The following is a 22,438-nucleotide window of genomic DNA, read 5'->3' on the forward strand; positions in this document are numbered from 1 at the left end:
GGGCAGGTTGTAAGAGGACAGCATTTTCCCAAACATGATTTCTGCCATGAGAGCAGAGGTTTAGTTCTCTGCCAGGTTGAGGCCACCTCTCTCAGAGGTACCAGCTTGGGGAAGGGTGTTCTGCATACTAGGGAGAGAGAGGAATTTTGGGAGTGCTGTATTCCATTGTCCTGGCCCAATGTTTCTCAACCATGTCAACTTGAAGGTGTGTGGACTTCAGCTCCCAGAATTCTCCAGCCACAGAGGTGGGCATCATATAACGTAACAGCTGTTTCGCCCAGAACCGAAAATATGAGAGCACCCAGGGCATCAAAAACATGATTATACAGGAAAAAATAGCGCTGGGGTGGGTGGGTGGGCCCAACCGCTAGTCGGAACTACTGGTTCACTTGAACCGGTTCAAACTTGCAGCAGCCCACCTCTGCCCAGCCAGCAGGGAATTCTGGGAGTTGAAGTCCACACTTCTTCAAGCTGCCAAGTTTGAGAAACATTGCCCTGGCATCTATCTGTCCAGCATGGCTACAAGGAAACAAAGGAGTACAGACAGTCCTCGGCTTACAACCACTTGTTTAGTGACCCTTCAAAGTTACAGTGGCATTAGAAAAACATTTTGTACACTTACAACTGCTGCAGCATCCCCATGATCAAGGGATCAAAATTCAGAGGCTGGCAATTGACAGTGCCATGAGGGTCACCTTTTGCGACCTCTGACAAAGTCAGCCAGAAAGCCAGATGTGCCTAACAACCGTATGAGTAACTTAACAACTGCAGTGATTCAGTTAACAACTGTGGCAAGAAAGACTATAAAATGGGGCAAAACTCACTTAACTTGCTTAGCAATGGGAAATTTGGGCTCAGTTGAGGTCATAAGTCGAGGACGATCTGTATTATGCACACTCTTTCCAATTTCGTCAGGTCTCTTTGCACATCGTGCACATGGCAAGAGCTGCCTAAATTGTATCCTTGCTCAACTCTTAATACTCCAGGGGTATTTTTCCTAGCCCTGAGCCACCTCTCTGTTCCTCATTGCAGCTTTACGCTGGACCAACGCAGGGAAGTTAGCGGGGAAAGCCACTTCTGGGGCAATGCTCAGCAGGACATGAAACAGCCAGGCAACACCCAGGCTCGATCAGTGGGGCACTTGGATCGGCAGGCAGCGGCCGGAGCGCCTGGCCCGGAGTTGAAGAAACTGCCCCACCGCGATTTCAGCTCCATGCAGATGCGGTTAGTCCATCTGGACCTCAAAGGGGCAGCTCCTAAAGTATCCTACCTGGAGCAGGTGAGTTGCAATGGACCCCAGAGGGAGGGATTGTATCTAACCCTCATTACCAACCAGCTAAGACAGTGATGGTGAAACATTTGGCCTCCGCGTGTCAAAAATTCAGAAAATGCCTCACTTGATTCTGCTGATATGTCCCTCCCCTAACGAAAGATACACAATTATTTACATATTTATTTATTTTAAACAAATACAGTTCAATCATATGTGGTGTTATCTATTATATAAAGAAATGTCAAATAATTACAAAAATGAAATACAACATATAATGAACGGTTGCAGGAACCGGGCATGGCTAGTCTAGGGAAGAGAAGGAGCAGGGGAGACAGGATAGCAGTCTTCCAGAGCCGAGGTGGCGCAGTACTGCAAGCCACTTCAGCTGACTGTTATCTACAGTTCAGCGGTTCTAATCTCACCGGCTCAAGGTTGACTCAGCCTTCCATCCTTCCGAGGTCGGTGAAATGAGGACCCAGACTGTGGGGGCGATATACTGACTCTGTAAACCACTTAGAGAGGGCTGAAAGCCATATGAAGCGGTATATAAGTCTAACTGCTATTGCTATTGCTATTTGAGGGGCTGCCACAGAGAGAAAGGGGGTCAAGCTATTCTCCAAAGCACTCAAAGGCCAGACAAGAAATAATGGATGGAAACTGATCAAGGAGAGATTCAACCTGGAAATAAGGAGGAGCTTTCTGACAGTAAGAACAATCAACCCATGGAACATTTGAAGAATTTCCAGAATCAGTCTTGGCTCCAAGAAAAAAAGAACTTTATGGATCAAGCAATTTAACCAGCTTTACAAAAATGAAAAGAGCAAGAAAAACCCATGGTTGTGTAGACAGAATAAATTTAGAAGAAGCTGGTGACCATCAGAAATACTGGAAAGAATTTCTCAATGCAATTTCTCAACATCAATGTCTCATTGATTCAAAATGAAAAAAAAAGTCATTATTTAAAAATTAAAGCAATGGAGGATTGAAATTGTTGGAAATACTGATCAGCTATTTAAAGCTATTTTCCAAAGCACCTGAAGCAGTGGTGGGTTTCTATTTTTTTTTATTACCGGTTTGCTTGTGTGCGAGCGTGACGCTTCTGCGCATGTGCTTAAAAGCGTCTGGGCAGGTGGGCGGAGCCTCCCGCCGCTGCTACTACCAGTTTGACCGATCCAGGGCAAACCAGGAGCAACCCACCTCTGACCCAAAGGCCAGACAAGGAATAATGGATGGAAACTGAACAAGGAGAGATTCAACCTGGAAATAAGGAGGAATTTCCTGACAGTGAGAACAATCAACCCATGGAACAGAAGTTACCTTCGGAAGGTATGGAAGCTTCATCCCTGAAAGCTTTCAAGAAGAGACTGAACTGCCATCTGTCAGAAATGGTATAGGACCTGCTTGGGCACATGGTGTGTGTGGTGTGTTTGTGTGTGTGTGTGTGTGTGTGTGTGTGTGTGTGTGTGTGTGTGTGTGTGTGTGTGTGTGTGTGTTGGACTGGATGACCTATAAGGTCCTTTCTGATTCTGTTAATCTGTAAAGTAAAACAAACTCATTTTTAGAGTAGTGCTTTCGAGAACAGTTGTTGTCCGGTGTTGGTGAACTCTATCGTGTCACCAAAACATGGCTTGTCCCACATGTCATAGGTTTGCCATCCCCTTTCTAAGAACTACTTGTTCTACAAACAATTGTTTTGTGGCACTTTGTGACACAAAAAGCTTTGTGTGTGTAATTTGCTTAGTTTTTTTTTTTCTTAGTTCACTACCCTCACTGGAGACATATATTTAGAAACACACGCCTCTTCCCATAATAATAATAATAATAATAATAATAATAATAATAATAATAATAATAATAATAATAATAATAATAATAATCTAGATTTGTCAGTCTTTAAAGGGGAAAAAAATCTACATCTGAAAGATCTACACCTGTACAGCTATGAAACCATTGCAGGTGTTTTAATTTCCAAGAACTCCCTTTCAAGCAAGGTGGTTAGATTGCAGGAAAAAGAGAAAATTCAAGGTGACTCCTGTTTAACGTGTGCCCATATCTGGTTTCATTCTTTCCTGGAGTGAGGAAATCTTCCTGTACCAATCAGGTTTGTCTGTTTATCAGATGAACATTTCACCTTTGAGGAGCTATTTCAGGTTATCCTAACTTTTAAAAAGGTGGAAAGTGCTTCTGAAAGGAAAAGGTTTAAGAAATACTGCTGTAGATGAAAGAGTGAAGAGACCTACAGACAGTCTTGAACCATGAACAGAAATCAATGGCATGGAATTTAACAGAGAAATGTAAAGTTCTATGCTGCATCTGCCAAAGAAAATGGAGGGGTGCACATTTGGAATAGGAAAGAGCAGGGTTGAGAGCAGTGGTGAAATTCATTTTTTTATTACCAGTTCTGTGGGTGTGGCTTGGTGGGCATGGCAGGGGAAGGATACTGCAAAATCTCCATTCCCTCCCCACTCTGGGACCAGCCAGAAGTGGCATTTGCTAGTTCTCCAAACTACTCAAAATTTCCGCTACTGATTCTCCAAACTACTCAAAATTTCCGCTACCAGTTCTCCAGAACCAGTTGGAACCTGCTGGATTTCACCCCTGGTTGAGAGCAGTGAAAAGGATCTGGGCATCCTTGTCCAATGCAGGAGCCAGTAATGTGATGCAGCTATTCAAAAGTCTAGTGAAAAGAAAGTCTAAGGGTTGATAGGATAGCAGTGTTCCAATAGTTGAGGAGCTGCCACAAAGCTGAGGGGAGTAACTTATTCTCCAAAGCACCAGATGGCAAAACAAGAAACAATGGATGGGAATTAACCAAGGAGAGAAGCAACCTGGAGAAACTTCCTAAGGGTGAGAACATTTAACCAGTGGAACAGCTTGCCTTCAGAAGTTGTGAGTGCTCCGTCGCTGGGGGTTTTCAGGAGAGATTGGACAGCCATTTGTCTGAAATGGTATAGACTAGCGGTCCCCAACCTTTCCTGCTTGGCAGCTCAGTGGGAATAGGGGGAGAGGGGATGCTTGTATATGATTGGGTGTGTGTGCCACTTGCGCAAACGGAGCTTCATGCATGAGCGCCTGATGCTCGCGTAAGTGGAGCTGTGCAAGCCCTCTTGCACATAGCTTGCATGGTCCTGTTCCGAAAGGGCTGCAGTCCAGTAGTGGACTGCAGCCTGGGGGTTGTGGACCCCTAGTATAGACTCTCCTGCTTGAGCAGGGTGGTGGACTAGATGACCTCCAAGGTCCCACTCTGTTATTGGTTAAAGGTCAGTTGCCATCCTGGAGTAGATAAACAGAGTTCCTAGGAAGTAATTGTTCTACTCTACTGCGCCTTGCCTTGATCCCATTCCATTTGGAGTGCTGTATCCAGTTTGGATCACCAGAGTCAGGCTCTGCCTGTCACAAACCAGGACAAAGGGTGAGTGATGGAGGAGTAACACCTCCTTAAAAAACCTTGGCCCAGCTGGCCCGGCTGGGAGTACCTCGTAAGGGCCCTTCCCAGGGTTACAGGAGAAGACGGTCAACGGTTTTGAAGGCGGAAGAGAGCTCTGCACCCCAACGGCAGATCAAGCGGCAGAACCATCTTCTAGAAGAAGGGAAGCTCTGATTACAAACCTCCACTGCCTTGTGGCTGCATCCACTCCTGGAAAAGGCTTCAGGAGTCAACCTCCAGGCAAAATCCAGAGCTGGAGTCCTGGAAGCAGTTCTTGACTGTGTACAACCACGTTCTGGTAACTCCTGCGACTCAACTGGAACCCATCGTATTGGCTCTGCCATTCCATTGGATTATTTCAGCTACATGGAGGGGGGGAATCTACTGCTTGGGTAACAGCCTATCCTCCATATTAATCTACCCAAGCCCCTGCTCTGCGGAGGACACTCCAGCTTTACCTCTTTCCAGAGCACGATACCATCGTCTTTGGAGACTGAAGGATGCCATTGCGAAATGCAATGCAATGCTGTGTCCAGTTTGGACCACCAGAGTAAGGACAGGAACCAGTTGCATTCCCTAGGCGGACTTGGAAGAATGTCATATTGTTGGACCTGTTTAGCTCTAGTGCAGGGGTCAGCAACCTGTGGCTCTGGAGCTGCATGTGGCTCTTTCATCCCTTTGCTGTGGCTCCCTGTCGCCGGTTGGTGCCACAATTTTGAGAAAAGTTTCTGGTTGGAAGCGGGGGGGGGGGGGAAGCTCAGCTCGTCAGGAGGAGACTCTATGGCAAGGGGCAGGTTTTCCAGTCAGCTCCAAAATTGGTAGGGCTTTTGGTTAGGGAACGTAGAGGAAAAAGGGCGCCGTGCTAGGAGGAGACACTATGGTGGGGGAACCGGAATTGAATAGGGGGCTTCCAGTTAGGACTTTTGTGGCTCTTTGAGTGTTTAAGGTTGCCGACCCCTGGACTAGTGAAAAGGGACTGAAGGAGCTCTGATAGGACATCTATTGAACTAGTACCAAGTCAGATTTCCTATCTTTCTTCTCCAAATGTGTAGGGATGACCACCTTCGATCAAAAGGCCACGATAGAAATAACTGTTTGCAAGAATGTCACCCATATTGCAGGGGTGAAATCCACCAGGTTTTGACAGGTTCTGGAGAACCGGTAGTGGAAATTTTCAGTAATTCAGAGAACTGGCAAATGCCACCTCTGGCTGGCCCCAAAGTGGGGAGAGAATGGAGATTTTGCAGTATCCTTCCCAGTGGTGGGATTCAAATAATTTAACAACCGCTTCTTTGCCCTAATGACCAGCTGGGTAGGTGGGCTTGGTGGTCATGTGACTGGGTGGGCGTGGCCAACTCAATATCAGTCATATCGATAGGCACTTCGCCTTAGCTGTTACAATGTCATAAGGGTTAATGGGAGAGGCAGTTTCTGTACGCAGGGCAACAAAGATCAGGCTAGAAACAACACCGGAATGTTTCCTTCCTGCCTTCCTTACAGGATTAGCCCTGGAAAGTGGGGGGAAATAAATTGAGATTTCTTCCAACAACCGGTTCTCTGAACTGCTTAGAAAGTTAACAACCGGTTCTTCCGGATAGGTGCGGACTGGGTGAATCCCACCGTTGATCCTTCCCCTGGAGTGGGGAGGGAATGGAGATTTTGCAGTATCCTTCTCCTGCCATGCCCACCAAGCCACGCCCACAGAACTGATAGTAAAAAAAATGAATTTTACCACTGCTCTCAACCCAGCTAACCCTAACCTCAGAGGTCATCTAGTCTGACTCCCTGCTCCAGCAGGATATTGTTAAAGTGAGTTTCTGTCTTTTGAAACCCCCTGTCACATGACTACATAGCCATGCCCACCCAGTCACATGACCCCCTCCCCCACCAGGTCACGCCCACAGAACTGGTAGGAAAAAATTCTAGATTTCACAACTGATGCAGACCGAGACTCCTGGCCATCCCCCACTGCGATGTCTTGGCCAACTTCCTATGGGATTGCAAAACTTCTCAAGATGCTCTGTGCAAGAACTAGAAACATCGTTACATAAAGTTTCAGTAGACATTTGTTAGCTATCTAAGTAGATTTTGCAGCCAGGAATAAATTCTGCTTGGTGTGTGGAATGAAAGTGTCCAGCCACAGACGCTGTGCCTGTTCAACGGCCTGAAAACAGCTTCTGGGATCCCTTGAGGGCGAAGTGGTTGCAAGAGGGGAAGCTGGGAAGTTGCCAAGTGGGGCCAAAGGTCTCCTGCAAGTGGCCGGGACTCCTCAGGGGTTGGTACCAATTCGCTGCGCGCACACTTTGCACGCACACAGAAGAGACTGAGGAACCAGTTTTGGGGCGTGGCCAGCCTGGGTCGCTGCCGGTTCTGCGACCCAGGCCAAATCACCACTCCCGGTTCTGCCAACCAGGAGCAACCCACCTCTGCTCCATTTGGATGGTGCCAGTGGTGAAATTCAATTTTTTTCACTCTGGTTCTGTGGGAATGACTTGGTGTGGTAGGCGTGGCTTTGTGGACGTGGCAGGGGAAGGATGCTGCAAAATCTCCATTCCCACCAGGGGTGGGTTCTGGATCCCGTTGCAACAGGTACGGTTGCAATGGGGCCCTGCATCCTCCACATGAATGTGTGCAGTGTGCGCACGCGCACATGTGGCACGCACATCGTACTTTCCAGCGATGCCTCCGCAAGCCTCTGTGATGCTCCAGCTGATCAGCGGAGCATCGTGCAGGCACTGTACGTGCCATGCAAGTGCTCAGAAGCACCAAAGGCTTCAAAGGACAGGTAAGGAGCTTGGGCGGGCGGGTGGGCCCTCCGGAGCTCTGTACCAGAATGGTACATGGTGCTCCGGGCAGGCTCCGGTATGCCCGTACTGGGGCGTACCGCCTGCAACTCACCACTGATTCCTACCCTACTCTAGGACCAGCCATTGGTGGCATTTGCCGGTTCTCCAAATTACTCAAAATTTTCCCTACCGGTTCTCCAGAACCTGTCAAAACCTGCTGGATTTCACGCCTGGATGATGCCCTGGGATGCTAGTTGTAGGTGTAAGGAGACGGCCTCCCTTCTTCCCTTCCTGCTGGATTCTGCTTCCCCCCACCCCTACCCAGTGCGGAGCTGCTCTCACAACCCTTGTGTCTCTGTCTTGTGCACAGATCTTCCCGCTCTTCTCCAAGATGGGGGCCAATGGGGTCCTGGTCGAGTACGAAGACATGTTTCCCTTCCAGGGAGAACTGGAGATACTCAGGTCCCCCTATGCTTACAGGTAAGGCAGAGTGGGGGGCTTTGGCAAGGGCTAGTGGTGGTGGTGGGAGATGGAGGAGCTAGGTCAGGCTTGAATCTGGCCTTCCTCCCGGGAATTGAAGATCCTCAAGCTCAGAAATAGTTCATGCACTGTGTCTAGAGTCGCCGAAATGGGAGGGGGGAGGAGAAGGGGAACCCAGAGCTCATCTGCCATGTTCTCAGTGGTGCATGGGCATCGGTGTTTCACAATGGGCCGTGCAATCGCCCGAGTTGGGTTAATAAGTAGCCGGAAAGCCAACAGTCCATTCCTTTGGTTGATTCAAGGGGTGGGAGAGGTTTGGTTGGGGGAATCTATTTGTTTCTTTTCTGCAAGGTGGGAGGCATGTCACACGCATCCAGCTAGCACCCTTTCAGAGCTGCCTGCATTTCGAGGCATGCTGTTCATGTGTGGATTTGAGAAGAATTTTAAAGAGAAAAATGGGTGGAAATTGTGCAGGTGGGGGGGTCAGGTCTCCCCTCCCCTCTCTTTAAAAAAAACTGACTCACCTCTGAAGGACCCTTTGCAACCTGGCCTGCCCAGGGTTAGCAAGTGGCTCTCTTTTTTTTCATGTTTTATTTGTTTTACTTATATTATTTTCCATTTCCACTGAACAGTGTGGTATCAGAGTTTTAAACAATCAAAATTCACATGCTTGTTATAATATTCATCACAATACTATTAATAATATAACTATATATCCATACAGTTACATTAATACATAATATCTTTGTCATCAAATTCCCTCCACATTATCATTCCCTCTTTTTCATATCTCTTCCTTTCTATTTCTATTATCTAACCATTCGTAAAATACATCCCACATAGAGAAATACTAGAGAATTATCTTTAATAATAAGCGTTACTCTATCCAGGTCTGCACGGTCTAATATTTTCTTAATGACACTTTCATCTGACGCTATTTCAACGTTTTTCCATTGTTGAGCAAATACAGTCCTATCTGCCGTTAATATATGTAATACCGGATACTAGTCTTTTTATCATATTTTTCTGGTAGAATGCCGAACAGAAATATTTCAGGTTTCAAAGCAATGTGCAGCTTTATCATTTTTTCCACCCAAGTATGTATTTTCATCCGAAATTTTTTAACTTTTGGGCATGTCCACCACATATGGTAAAATCAACCTATGAGATTGATTACATTTCCAACATTTAGCAGATCTATTTTTATACATCTTAGCCAATCTTGCTGATGCAAAATGCCATGAATAAAATATTTTATACAAGTTTTCTTTCTATGCAGTTGACATAGTCAGTTTAACATTTCTACCCCATAGTTTCTGCCACTTATCTACCGATAGCTCTATTGCATATCCAAAGCAAGTGGCTATACCTTTTGCAAATGGAAGTGGTGCCCCCCACCCACCCCACAGTCCTCTCTTCACCCCATTTCTTTCCTGGGTTCATGGCCCCGTTTGAATACCCTGAGCTGTCATGGATTTGTGCAGGAACAGGAGGTTGGGTCTCTGACTTGCCCCCCTCCCTCCATCAAGATGTGCTACCAGAGGCCAGAGCATCTCATTGAGGTGGGCCAAGCAGTCCCTTTGGGTGGTCTTAGCCGGCCCCCTCCCTCCCCCTCTCGTCCCTGCTGGGATCCGGGCCAGGGCTGTCTCAGTGCTGACGGCTGTTTTTCTCTCTTGACAGCGAAGAAGACATCACGAAGATCCAGGAGCTGGCAGACCTCAATAAACTGGAAATAATCCCCTTAGTGCAGACTTTTGGGCACGTGGAGGTAGGAGTGACCGGCTGTCCTTAATTTGTCCCCTGTGCACTTTTGAGGAATGTGCAAGGCCTGGCCTCTGTGGTTTTGCACACACACCAAAGTCCCTCTCTTTGATGTTTGCACATGAGGCTTGTGTTGAATGGGCTCCAGTGGAGACAAGGAGGACACGTGGCTGCGGCTCAGCCGTGGCCAACAAATTGTTCTGGCATTTCCACAGCACACTGAAGTTGCCTAGAGAATTAACCCTTCTTTCTGTTTTTATGCAATCCATCCAACCAACAACTCAGCCGAATGGGCTGGACTTGCATAATATGTTCAGCCGCAAAATCGAAACCAGGCATTACTTGAACTCAGTTGGCGGATTCTTTTATTAAATTGCCTTGATTCCACAACGGTAGGTTTTATAGGTCACATTCTCTGATTTCACTTGTTGATTTTCACTTGGTAGTTTTTTCCCTCTGTCTCAGTTTCTCAGAATTAGTTGTGGGCCATTCAGGGCCGCAGTGAAAATCACACTGTACAAAGTCTACCTTATGAGATACTCTGGCTGTGAGGCAGGTAAAAATAGGCCCACCAAAAAGCATATGTGCCATTTAATAAAATTTGCTAGTTGGAAAAGGTGCTAGAAGACTCCTGAATTCTGCCCAATAGAGTCATAAACCAAAGAGGGGGCCTACTCCCAGTGGTGGGATTCAGCTGGTTGGGGCGAACTGGTTGTTAAATTGCTGGCTGCCCCTTCCAGGAGTCCCCTCACGCTCCCAGGTAAGTGCAGAGAGGCCGCCTATGCCTAAAACTGGGCTTGAGTGTAGTTGCCCCCCGAGCCTGTTTTTGTTCCCACGGGGGTGCAGGAGGCTGAGTGCTGCCTATCACACCCCTGGCCATGCCCACCCAGACGGTCATTAAGGCAGAGAACCGGTTGTTAAATTATTTGAATCCCACTACCGCCTACCCCATTTTGCTCTGGCCAGTGAATAAGACTGGTGGTTCCCTGACTGAAGAAAGTGAGTTGGGGGAGATATAACCAGGTACTTTTCAGGCCTGGTTTGGCCAGTCCCTGCTGGAGGTGGGCTGCGCACCTTAGCAAACAACCAAAGTTGGCTTTCTAAGCAGAGGGACAACACCCGATTCCCCAATCTGAGGGGATAAATGCAAGAGCAGCACCTCCAAACCCAGGGAAGGTTTTTATTTTTGAATTTAACTTCAGTGGTTTCTTTCCTGATTACTAAATGAAGTCAATGCTGACAGAGGCCCTCATACGCAGGGAACCTGATTCCGCCTCTCTTTACAACCCCAGATGAAGTCCAGCAACATCTCCTGTGTAGAAGAGACCCAGGTGAGGAAGATCGTGTGTGGGAGAAGATTTTCTCTCAGGCCACCTGTCCAAGGTGGTGCCTAAAATGTCACTTCCCCATACCTGTGGGTACAGAAATAAGAGAAGAAAGGCAACCATAACTTTAACACGTCTCTTCCTGGAAACTGTCAGTGGGTGGGACCCAGCGTGTCTCTGAGCAATTTCATTTCAGCACTTCCTCCTGGGAACGTCTCTAAGCCACCTTAGGTAACCCAGGACTTTCAATAGGCAGATTGGCCTGCCGTAACGCAATAGGCTCTGCAATTATTGTCTGTGCAGGGACAAAGCCTCCTCTTACAGTAGACTTTTTGTGCTCAACAGAAATGTAATGTATCTGCTCTAGATCAGGGGTTTCTAAACTTGGCTGGCTGGCTGGCTAAGGAATTCTGGGAATTGAAGTCCACATGTTTTAAAAGGGGCCAAGGTTGGAGAGACCCCCCCTTGCTCTGGATCAATGTGGCTGGGGAATTCTGGGAGTTGAACTCCACCCATCTTAAGAGTTGCCAAGATTGAGAAACTCTGCTGTAGGTATTCTGGAGTATTTAGGTTCTCGTTCAATGTCAATATTGCTCAATCTTCTAATCATGATGCCTGCTCCTTTTAATAAGCAAAAGAAGTTTTGTTTTGGCTTATTTATTTATTTATTTATTTATTTATTTATTTATTTATTTTACTTCATTTCATCAAGCATGAATTAGATAACAAATATAAGTATAAACATGATTATGAATACATGAAATGAATAAGAATGCAAGGGAATATTAGGACAGGGACAGTAGGCATGCTGGTGGGCTTATGCATGCCCCCTAAAGACCTCTTAGGAATGGGGTGAGGTCGACAGTAGACAGTCTAAGGTTAAAGTTTTGGGGATTTGGGGAAGAAACCACAGAGTCAGGTGGAGCATTTCCTTTCTAGGCTTTTGTTGTTCCAGTGATCGGTCCATGAGTAACAATCTTCTGGTGGGCTGGTATCTTTTCTAGCCTTGAATGCAAGCCTTGTCTCCTGTGAGTGCCACATTGGCCTCATCCCCAGGTCCTTTCCTCCAAAACATGACTAACAGCTCTTTCTTTCTTTCTTTCTTTCTTTCTTTCTTTCTTTCTTTCTTTCTTTCTTTCTTTCTTTCTTTCTTTCTCTCTCTCTCTCTCTCTCTCTCTCTCTCTCTCTCTCTCTCTCTCTCTCTCTCTCTCTTTCTTTCTTTCTTGCAGTTCATCTTGAAGCATGAGAAGTACCGGCATTTGCGTGAGGTAGAACGTTTCCCCAACAGCTTCAACCCCCACCTGCCAGAGACCCTGGCTCTCCTGAAGGCCCTACTCACCCAGGTCCTCAGCAGGCACCCCCACTCCAGTTGGGTACACATCGGGGCCGATGAGGTACATAGAGGGAGAGAATCTGCTGCATGGCTGGGAATCCCCCTCCCTTGGGACACTGCATTTGTCTAGAAACAATTTGGCAGAGGGAGGAATTCACCCCTCGTTGGTTGCTAAAAGAATGGCCCTGCAAGCATGAAAGTTTGATCTTATATTAGTTGGTGCAATTTTCAGCCGATGTCCCAAACCCAACCTTGTTCCCTATGTTAACCTCATGCCTCAAGGTCATGTTGCCAACATTTGATGGACAAAAGAGCCATTTTTTGTGGCGGGTTTAAGCTAGGTCCAGAAAATATCTGTGGGACTCAATATATCTATTTTACTTTGATTCCCCCCCTCCCCCCAATAGCCTCAGATTCTTCATGCCAACCTGACTGGGGCCACAGTTGTGCATTGGAACCTCAAAGAGGCAGTTGTGGGATTGAAAGTTTTTAGCAACTGGTTCTCTGTTGCTGGGTGGGCATGGCCATGGTGGGCATGGCCCACTCGGCCTCCTGCACCACAGCGGGGGAGGGGGTGTTCGCCCTCCCCAGGCTCTGGAGGCGTTCCTGAAGCCTCTGGGAGGGCAAAAGCTGCCTCCCCCGGGCTCCAGAGGCTCTCCGGAGGCCAGAAACATGCCCGTTTCTGCACTTCTGGAACTTCCAGGAGGCCTGTTTATCACTCTCCCGGGGCCTCCTCTTGCACCCTGCACTTACCTGGCGTCCAAAATGGCTTCATGGAGACTCCTGCTTTCTCCCACTTGAAAGCAGCTAAACATTTTGGGGCAGCAAGACGTGTCCTTCTCTCTGTAATAACTTTGGGGAGATGGGACAGCCGTGTGTCTGAAATGGCATAGGGTTTCTTGCCTGAGCATGGACTAGAAGACCTCAAGGTCCCTTCCAACTCTTCTGTTCGGCTCTGTTATTCCCAGATATTTTCCCAGTTCAGGATCCTTAGAAGGAACTCACTTCTTTCTCTCCCACTAAGTAACAGATTTTCTGCCTCTTCCTTTCAAGAGATGTTTTTCTCCAGCAGCCCTTTGGGGAATTTAGGCACATAGCAAAGCAGCACATAACATTTTCCACCGTTCTGTGTCACACACGGATGAGGTTTTGTTGGCATTTTGACAGATCTTCCCTTTGTGCACAACACAAATAGATAAAATCTGCTTTTGTCATTACAGAAGATCATTCAAAAACATACTCTGGGAGGTTATAATCAGATTTAACAGAGCCATAAAAAAGAAGAAACTCCATATTTCTAAGAAAGTTTCTTTTAAAAGGCTGATTCCTACATTTTTATTTTATTTTATTTCTGCAACTCTAGCAATTTCAAGAACATTTGGGAACCAAGCCATGCTTATTTATCATCCCGCTATTAGCATTAGCTGAGATCAGCTCTGTTAGAAAAGTGTTCAAGGTTACATGTTGACCTGCCTGTTACTAAAAGTAGCCTCTTCGATGTGTTAAAAACAACAGTTGGGCATATCTCTGCTTCTGAGTTTCCAAGTTAATCATTCCCCCAAGCATTGGCAGACATCCATTCAGTGACTTGTTTAATACTTCTGAGCAGGAAACTGAAGCAGGATGGGGCTTGATAGCCATGGGGTGGGGGGTGGGGGGAAGGGGGTGCCCCCAAGGAGAAGGTCCTGGGCTTGTAGACGATGGTATGGAACGAGAATACACTCTGCCTTTTGGTAGCCCAAGCTGGAGGAAGCCCTTAACAGAATAACACAGCTGGAAGGGACCCTTAGAGGTCTTCTAGTCCAACCCTCTTCTCAAGCAGGAGACTCTATACCATTCCAGACAAGTAGCTGTCCAGTCTCCTCTTAAAAACCTCCAGTGATGGAGGGCTCCACAACTTCTGGAGGCAACTTCTGTTCAGTTCCACTGGTTAATTGTTCTCACTGCTAGGAAGTTTCTCCTTCTTTCTAGGTTGCTTCTCTTCTTTGATTTGGGAACTTCTGTCTGGAAGAGCTGTCGGGGTTCCAAGTAACAGACCCAACTCAAACAAAACTCTTGAGGCCTGAGTGTTCCTCAAAGAATAGATTAATTGGGCATGTCATATTGGCATCTCTGGCAAAATTCCAAAGCCCTGCGGTTTCCCCTACCCAAATTAAAAGTAAATGTTCTCCCCCCTTTACATGTCCATCCTATGGTCCCATCAGGTCACAGTCAAGAGTCAGTTAGTTCCAGTCCACGCCTTCCCAACGCCTGGTGAGAGTGTCCTTGGTTCCCATAAGAAAGAATTTTATTTTGGCTACACGTCCCCAGCTATCTCTACTCCCCGCTCTGCCCCTTCCCACAGCTCCAAGCAGTCCAGCTGTGGCAGCCCTGAAGATGCTCTCAAGATGGCTTCAAGGTTGATAACAGACCCATCTTTCTCAAGTGCAGGTGGAACTCTTCCACCTTTCAACCCACCTCAAAACGATGGTTTTTAGGATGGTTTCTTCAGCCACCATGAAAGGGCAAAGCCTGCTGGGGAAAAGATCCTTCTCCCCCTCTTCCCCCTCCCCCACTCCGCACTGCTCAGGCCCCTTTTTGGCCTTGCAGGTCTTCCACTTGGGTGAAGGATTGGACTCCAAGAACTGGATGAGTCGCAACGGTGGCGATGCGGGGAAGATGTACCTGAACCACATCCGGGAGGTGGTGCAATTCATCGCCAGCCAGCCTTGGGGGCAGCAGGTGCTGCTCTGGGACGACATGCTGCGGAAGGTTGGGGTTGCAGCCATCCAAGGTCAGTGCCATTCCCTGGGACTTTCCTGGGCTGTTGCTGGCATTAGCCTTGCCCGTCTCGCAGTGGTCTTCCTCGGGACTGTCCCTGCACACCTGGGCGGTGGGATGAGGTCTGTGGCCGTGATTTGCTGAGCTGCCTTTCTGTCACAGAGGGTGGCTCCGCAAGGAAAACATTGGGGGAGGCTGGGCGGAGCTGGTCATAGAGGAGAGCAGGAGAGACAGGCCATCACATGCGCGAAGCTGCTCAGTCATTCAAGAGAAGCAGGGAGGGGATGGGGTGGGCAGAGGAGAGACCCCGTGCCGAGAGAAGCTGCCAAGGGGAGTCGACCCCTTGGTGGGAAAATCACCCACCCGATCCTCGGCTGCAGGGCTTCTGTTCTTAGTTCAGGGTGATGGACTTGGAGAAGTCCCCTGTGCGACTTCATCCACAGACTGTGTCTTTCAGATTCCGGCATTGCCAAACACACGTCTCCCGTCCTGTGGTTTTACGCGCCAGACTTCGATACGCAGCAAATAGGTTGGCTTCCCATTTTTTCTTTTCTCGCCTTTCGTGTCTCTGCAGGGTGTGTAGGGAGGTTGAGCAGGTGAATGAAACAAGGCATTTTTGCTCCTGGAAAGGATCCCTTTGTGTCCCAGTTGGCACACAGGGAGGAGTCCCCTAATTTGAATCCCTCACAATCGCCTCCCTGTGAAATGTCTGAGAAAGGGAAGCCCTGGATGTCGCTTCAAAAGTGAAAGTCCCTGAGGGCTCATGGGCACTTCTTCAGTTCTAAGCAGCCTGGAGCATGGATGACCCACTCTGCAGGGGTGGTGTCAGCCTCCATCTCGCATGCTTGCTATCGGCTGCCATAGTAATGGGGAGGGAGGGGCACATGACATTTGGGAGGGGAATCGTGCTGGTGGAAACATCTTAAAAGAGGGAGTTTTGTTCTCACCATCTTCTGCGCATGCTGAGGGCTTGGGTTTGGGTTTGGTCAAGGCCAACTGTCTCTGCATACCAGCAGAATGAGGCCACCTGAAGACGCATCCCACATGACACCCTTGGGGGTTGGAGAATGGACATTGGATTGGGATAAGTGGGGGGGGGGAGGGATATGTACAAATTTATATGTACACGTTCACACTTTTTTGCCTCAGATCTTGCTTCACTTTTGCTGTTTTCATTTCATATCCAGTAAAAGTACCTTTTCTCTAATTATTTGGAGTTGGGGGTTTTCTTTCTTGGGTGTTGAGCCAGGCAAGCCTGGCAGGTGGGTTGCTCCTGGCATTACTGCCAGTTCAGTGCACACGTGCGCTTTTGCACAAAAATAGGTCTGCGCAAGCGCAAAATGTTATAAAAGGGGAAAAAATAAATGTGTGCAATTACAACTGTTTTGCGCATGTGCAGAACTGAAAATCAAGATGGCCGTCCCATAGGAGAACAAGTTTGGGGGCGTGGCAGGCCTGGGTCGCTGCTGGTTCCAGCAACCCAGCCGCCAAACCACTACCAGTTCAGCTGAACCAGACCGAACTGGCAGGAACCCACCTCTGCCTCTCTGTCCTTACTCTAGGAAGGTACATTGAAAAATACGCCGAGTGCGGCTTCTCAACCATCTGGTTTGCCAGCGCCTTCAAAGGCACCACGGGCCCCGCCCAGGCCTGGACCCCCCTAAACACCCACCTGCAGAACCACCTGCGATGGTTGAAGGTCATCCAGTCCATGGAGAAGACGCCCTCCATCCGTTTCCAGGGCATCGTGCTCACCGGCTGGCAAAGGCAAGTGGAATGGGGGGTGAGGGGTGGTGGGGGAGATTCTACAGGAGGAAAATGGCCATTTGGCCTCCCAGGAATCCCAGCCCTCCATCTGCTTCCCCTGGAGGGGAAGCCTTCTTCTCCAACCCAGGCTGGCTTCAAGGCTCATCCCCAGGGGCAGCAGTGCCCTCTGCCAAAGCTTTAGACGAGGTGGATTCCCTTTCCGCTTCCCCAGCTAAAGCCTGGCAGAGGCAGAACTGGGAGCTCCCCCCACATCCTGGCTTAGCTCTCCAGGGAGGACTGGAGAGGGAGGGGCTCTGGATGCTGAGCTCAGGGACGCCTTATGCCACTGCCCTCCCCAGAGGAAATACCCAGGCTTATGTTGTGGCCCACCAGTGGAGCTGGCAGCAGAGTCGGACAGTGAGGAAGTTGGGGAGGGGCATGGGCCAGTCCTGGAGTCTGGGGAAGGCTCGGACGAGGGCAGAGAGGGAGCCAGGGCTATCTGGCAGTGATCAGCTGCCTTTGGAGCTCAACAGACGAACAGCTGGAGCCTGTTCCCAGTGTGCGCATGTGCAGAGCTGCCAGAAGAAAAGAACAACTCAGAAATCAGGGTCGGTTTGGGAGTGATTGGACCCTTCCATAGGAAATAAAAGAGGATCGAAAGGGGAGTGGGCTTTTGCAGGAAACAATTTATTCGTTCGATCATTAGATTCATTTCAGGAGTGGGCACAGAGTCTCTGGGATTCACAGACAGATCTTCACACTCCTTTTTTTTTTCCTTTGCTTTTCTTTTTCTATTGTTATGTGATTACGTTGTCTATGTAACAAAAATAAAATAAAATTTAAAAAAAAGGAGTGTGAAGATCTGTCTGTGAATCCCAGAGACTCTGTGCCCAGACTTTCCTTGCACAGCACCTCATTTGGACAATATTTACATAGCAGCTTTCCAAGCTAGATAAGGTCATAAATATTCCTTTGAAAGACTCTTTGCCAGGCTTTTGCTGAAGGTGAAGGAGAGGAATTTACATTCGTTTAATAAAAGGAGTTTTTTCAAGCCTGGACTCTGCCTCCTGTTTTCTGGGGAAGCTGAGGTCACAGCAACTTAGCATCCCCTCTTGCCTTTGAGATTCCCCACCCAAAAGAGAAAGGAGGCCTTCTGCAGCCTTCCTCTCTTCCCCTTCCTCCCCATTCTTGCTTTTTGCAGTGCCAGCAAGGAGGAGGAGATCCACTGCCCAGATAGGCAAAAAGGGGGATCCAGTGGGTCATAAAGGAGCAACCTCCTCCTATTCTCTGTGCAGGTATGACCACTACTCTGCCTTGTGTGAGCTGCTGCCTGTCGGGATTCCCTCACTGGCTGTGTGTTTGCAGACCCTGGTGAACGGTGAGAGGGGAGCCTGGGCATTTGTGGGGAGGGGGAAGGTGGGCAAGATTTTATATCAATCAGAACAGAGCTGAAAGGGACCTTGGAGGTCTTCTAGTCCAGCCCTCTGCTCAAGCAACAGAACCTGTACCAGTGGTGGCAAACATAGCACGCGTGCCACAGGTGGCACACGGAGCCATTTCTGAGGGCATGTGAGGCGTTGCCCTGTCAGCTCCAGTGCACATTGAGGAATGGACTTCCGGTTTGCCGTTTTTCGCCCTCCCCAGACTCCTAGGAAGCCTCTGGAACTCAGGGAGGGCAAAAAAAAGACCTACCGGGCCCACCAGAAGTTGGAAAACAGGCCATTTCTGGCATCCGGTGTGGGGGAGCCATTTTTGCCCTCCCCAGGTTCCAAGAAAGCCGTGTGTGCATACACGGGACAGCGGGGGTGGTAGTTTACACATGTGTGCGCAGGGGGCATGGTGCAGGGGAGCATTAAATTATGGGGGTGGGCACGTGAGTGCTTTTGGCAACTGAGGTGAAAAAGGTTCACCATCACTGACCTATACCGTTTCAGACAAATGGATATCCAACATCCAGTGTTGGGGCATTCACAACCTCTGGAGGCAAATTGTTCCACTGATTCATTGTCCTCATTGTCAGGAAATTTCTCCTTAGTTCTAAGTTGCTTCTCTCCTTGATTAGTTTCCATCCGTTGCTTCTTCTTCTACCTTCAGGTGCTTTGGAGAATAGCTTGACTCCCTCTTCTTTGTGGCAGCCCCTGAGATATGGGAACACTGCTATCCTGTCTCCCCTGGTCCTTCTTTTCTGTAGACAGGCGATACCCAGTTCCTGCAGCAGCCCTTCCTCATTAAACCCCTTAATCATATGAGGCCTTTAATTATCCTAGTTGATCTTGATGGAGGACTTTAATGAAGAGCAGGGGATTTCAGCATTTCTAGCATGTTTAGGTTGCAGAAATCCACCCAGCGGATGTGATGCAAACCATTGGCTGCTTGGACTGGGTGAGGGTGTGGTGTGGGGGTATCCATACACCTGTTCTCTAGCAGTCTCTCCCACTGGTGGGACTTTGGGGCCCCCAAGTGGTGCCTTGAAGAACAGCTGCCTCGTCCTCTACAGATGCCAGAGTGGGGGGGGGAGGAGGGGGGTGTTTGTCCTCTCCCTCCAGCTGCTCTATGAATACCCTGCCAGAAGGGGGGCTGGAGCCCCCCTACCCTTGTGGGGGAAGGAGATGCAATGCTTGAGTCTTTGTCGCTTAGAAAAAAGCTTTTATTCTGTTCGATTGGGAGAAATTTTCCTTCCCATTGTACTTGAGGGGTTCTTTAAATAATTTCATCACAAGCATATGAAGAGTTAAAAATGATTCTGAGTGTGTGTGTGTGTGTGTGTGTGTGTAACATAATTAATTTTCAGACTGTGTCACCAGAAAGATAGGCAGGGCCCATTTTTGGCTCTAAAGAGATTAAAACAGATCAAGTGAGCGTCCTGCCTCTCCTCCCAGGAGGCCAAAATGCCTGGTTTGAGCCAGGGTTAGCCTGGTGAAAGAACGTAGCTTCTCTGGTTTGTAAAATCCCGTTTCTGGCATATGGGTAGACAGGGGTTTCTGGGTGTGAGCAGGTTGAGGTTTTCTGCCCGTTTGTTGTGTCTTGAGGCTTAATGGACAGAGGGGATCCCTTAGCAAGATGTTCAGAAAATTTGACCGTCTTCCCAGCTACGCCCATCACAGCTCTCGGGCCTGGCTCCTGCCTCTCTCTGTCATGTTAACCCAGCCAAGGTTAGTTTAGCTGTTAGCTCCACGCAGGCAGGTTGTGGCTTCGTGCGATGTCCGATCTGGGTCAGGATTACAGATGCAAAGATTAAAGAGCTGTCAGAACAACTGGCGGAAGAGGAACAGAGCAAGGAGGGGTGATCTGGAGGGGAGGGGGGCTTGCTGCAACTGGACTCTACTCGGGGGTCAAAAAATCTCATTCCGATGTTGGGGTGACATACCAGGAAGGCACCTGTTGCTATCTCCTTTCCAGGACTCTGCCAGGACCCTCTGATGCTCAGCTGCTGCCCCTTCCTCCCTGAAGTGACCTGGGCAGTTGGATGGACAAAAGTCCAGGGAAGAGGCAGCCCCTCCACCCCCGGCCCCCAATTCTTCTCTGAAGAGAGGGAAGGCTTCGTTTCCTCCCCGGGGATGGATCTGGGCCAAAATGGTTCTGGACTCTCCCCTCTTGCTTGGGGGCAGCACAAGGGGCCCCCCTCCCTCCAGATGCATCTACCTAGTGCTCTTCCTTAAGTCACAATCAGCAAAGGGCCCATTTAAACTGGACTCTCCCACCTGCAGCCTGCCTTCCCCGCCCTCCCGCATTCGGCCTGCGTCCCACTTTCCTGCTTCCTCTTTGTTTGGGCTGCCAGATGGAGGGCAGATTACAGGCACTCCTCAATTTACGGCAACAAAGGAGCCCAAAGTTTTGTGCTGTTAAGCAACACAGATAGGCTGTACAACTATTTTATATTGTTACGTTTGTCTCGTTTTTTCTTTTTTTGTGTGTCCCCCCCCATTTTTAAAGTTAATACAATACAATAACAGAGTCGGAAGGGACCTTGGAGGTCTTCTAGTCCAACCCCCTGCCTAGGCAGGAAATCCTGTACTGTTTCAGACATATGGCTATCCAACATCTTCTTAAAGACTTCCAGTGTTGGGACATTCACAACTTCTGGAGGCAATTTCTGTTCCACTGATTAATTGTTCTAACTGTCAGGAAATTTCTCCTCAGTTCTAGGTTGCTTCTCTCCTTGATTAGTTTCCACCCATTGCTTGTTGTTCTACCCTCAGATGTTTTGGAGAATAGTTTGACTCCTTCTTCTTTGTGGCAACCCCTGAGATATTGGAACACTGCTATCATGTGTCCCCCTAGTCCTTCTTTTCATTAAACTCGACATACCCAGTTAAAAACGTTTAATAAAAACTATGTTTAGTGAACTTTGCCCCATTTTACGACATTCCTTGTCACAACTGTTAAACGAATCACTGCAGTTATTAAGTGAGTCACACGGTGGTTAAGTGAGTCTGGCTTCCCCGTCTACGCTGCTTGTCAGAAGGTCACAAAAGCGGATCACGTAACCCCGGGACACCGCAAGGGGTCACAAACAGGAGTCAGTTGCCTGGAGTCTGAATTGGGATCGCAAAACTACGAGGATGCTGAAAAAATCATCAGTGTGAAAAACGGTCACACGTCACCTTTTTCAGGGCCGTTGCAACTTTGAACCCATCACTAAATGAACTGTTGTAAGCCGAGGACTACCCGTACCATGTTGTGTGCAGAGAGGTCCGTGTGCAGGGACAGCACAGACGTGTTCCCTCAGCTGCACCCATGGGGCTCTGCACCCCTTTCAGCCCCGTCTTCCCCAGGCCAGGCAGGTGACCGGGCGGCCCCTGGGGCAGCCCCTTTCCCTCCCTTGCCCCCCTCCTCACCCCCCTGCACTGCTTCTCTTCCCCAGGAGGCTTCACAGACGCTGCCAAAAAGAAAGTCCTGGCCATCCTTGGCTTCCAGAACCTGCACCTGGAAAAGAACACCTGGTGCGTACACAAAAGGGGTGAAGGGGGGGAGGCTTGGTTTTTTCAGGGTTGGGGTACCCTGTTTCTCCCAAAATAAGATAGGGTCTTATTTTCTTTTAACCCCCAAAATAAGTGCTTAGTCTTATTTTGGGGGAGGTCTTATTATTTTTGAGGTGCAGGAGGCAGTGAGTGTGGTCACCTCATGGCTGCTGCTGTGCTGCAATGTTTTCGTGGAGGGCTTATTTTTGGGGGAGGGCTTATTTTAGCACATGCACTCAAAAGCCCGATTGGGCTTATTATCTTGGAAAGTCTTATTTTCAAGGAAACAGGGTATCTACCTACCTACCTCTCCATCTTCTGTCATCTGTCTGTCTGTCTGTCTGTCCGTCCGTCCGTCCGTCCACCCAACCACCCACCCACCCACCTACCTACCTACCTACCTATCCTGTTTCTCCAAAAATAAGATAGGGTCTTATTTTCTTTTGACCCCCGAAATAAGCGCTTGGCCTTATTTTCGGGGAAGTCTTATTATTTTTGAGGTGCAGGAGGAGGCGAGTGTGGTCACCTCATGGCTGCTGCTGTGTTGCAATATTTTTGGGGAGGGCTTATTTTAGCGCATGTGCTC

At 48.6% G+C, this 22,438-nt stretch overlaps 1 protein-coding gene across 5 annotated transcripts in view; it reads left to right on the forward strand.

Moving 5' to 3' along the window:
* Positions 1-22,438, forward strand: part of LOC106547540 (hexosaminidase D) — a 44,709-nt gene that overhangs the window by 17,324 nt on the left and 4,947 nt on the right. For all 5 annotated transcript variants that reach the window (XM_087729150.1, XM_087729148.1, XM_087729149.1 and 2 more), the window contains exons 3-11: positions 1,033-1,279; positions 7,857-7,966; positions 9,647-9,734; positions 12,282-12,446; positions 14,975-15,158; positions 15,603-15,674; positions 16,708-16,912; positions 18,187-18,269; positions 21,756-21,834. In XM_087729150.1, the coding sequence (XP_087585276.1) occupies positions 1,033-1,279; positions 7,857-7,966; positions 9,647-9,734; positions 12,282-12,446; positions 14,975-15,158; positions 15,603-15,674; positions 16,708-16,912; positions 18,187-18,269; positions 21,756-21,834 (1,233 nt within the window). The remainder of the gene's footprint in view (positions 1-1,032; positions 1,280-7,856; positions 7,967-9,646; positions 9,735-12,281; positions 12,447-14,974; positions 15,159-15,602; positions 15,675-16,707; positions 16,913-18,186; positions 18,270-21,755; positions 21,835-22,438) is intronic.

This window comes from Thamnophis sirtalis, unplaced genomic scaffold, assembly GCF_051295495.1.
Source record: "Thamnophis sirtalis isolate CommonGarterSnake01/CBP01778 unplaced genomic scaffold, rThaSir2_p1.2 scaffold_14, whole genome shotgun sequence".
Classification (NCBI taxonomy): Eukaryota; Metazoa; Chordata; class Lepidosauria; order Squamata; family Natricidae; genus Thamnophis; species Thamnophis sirtalis.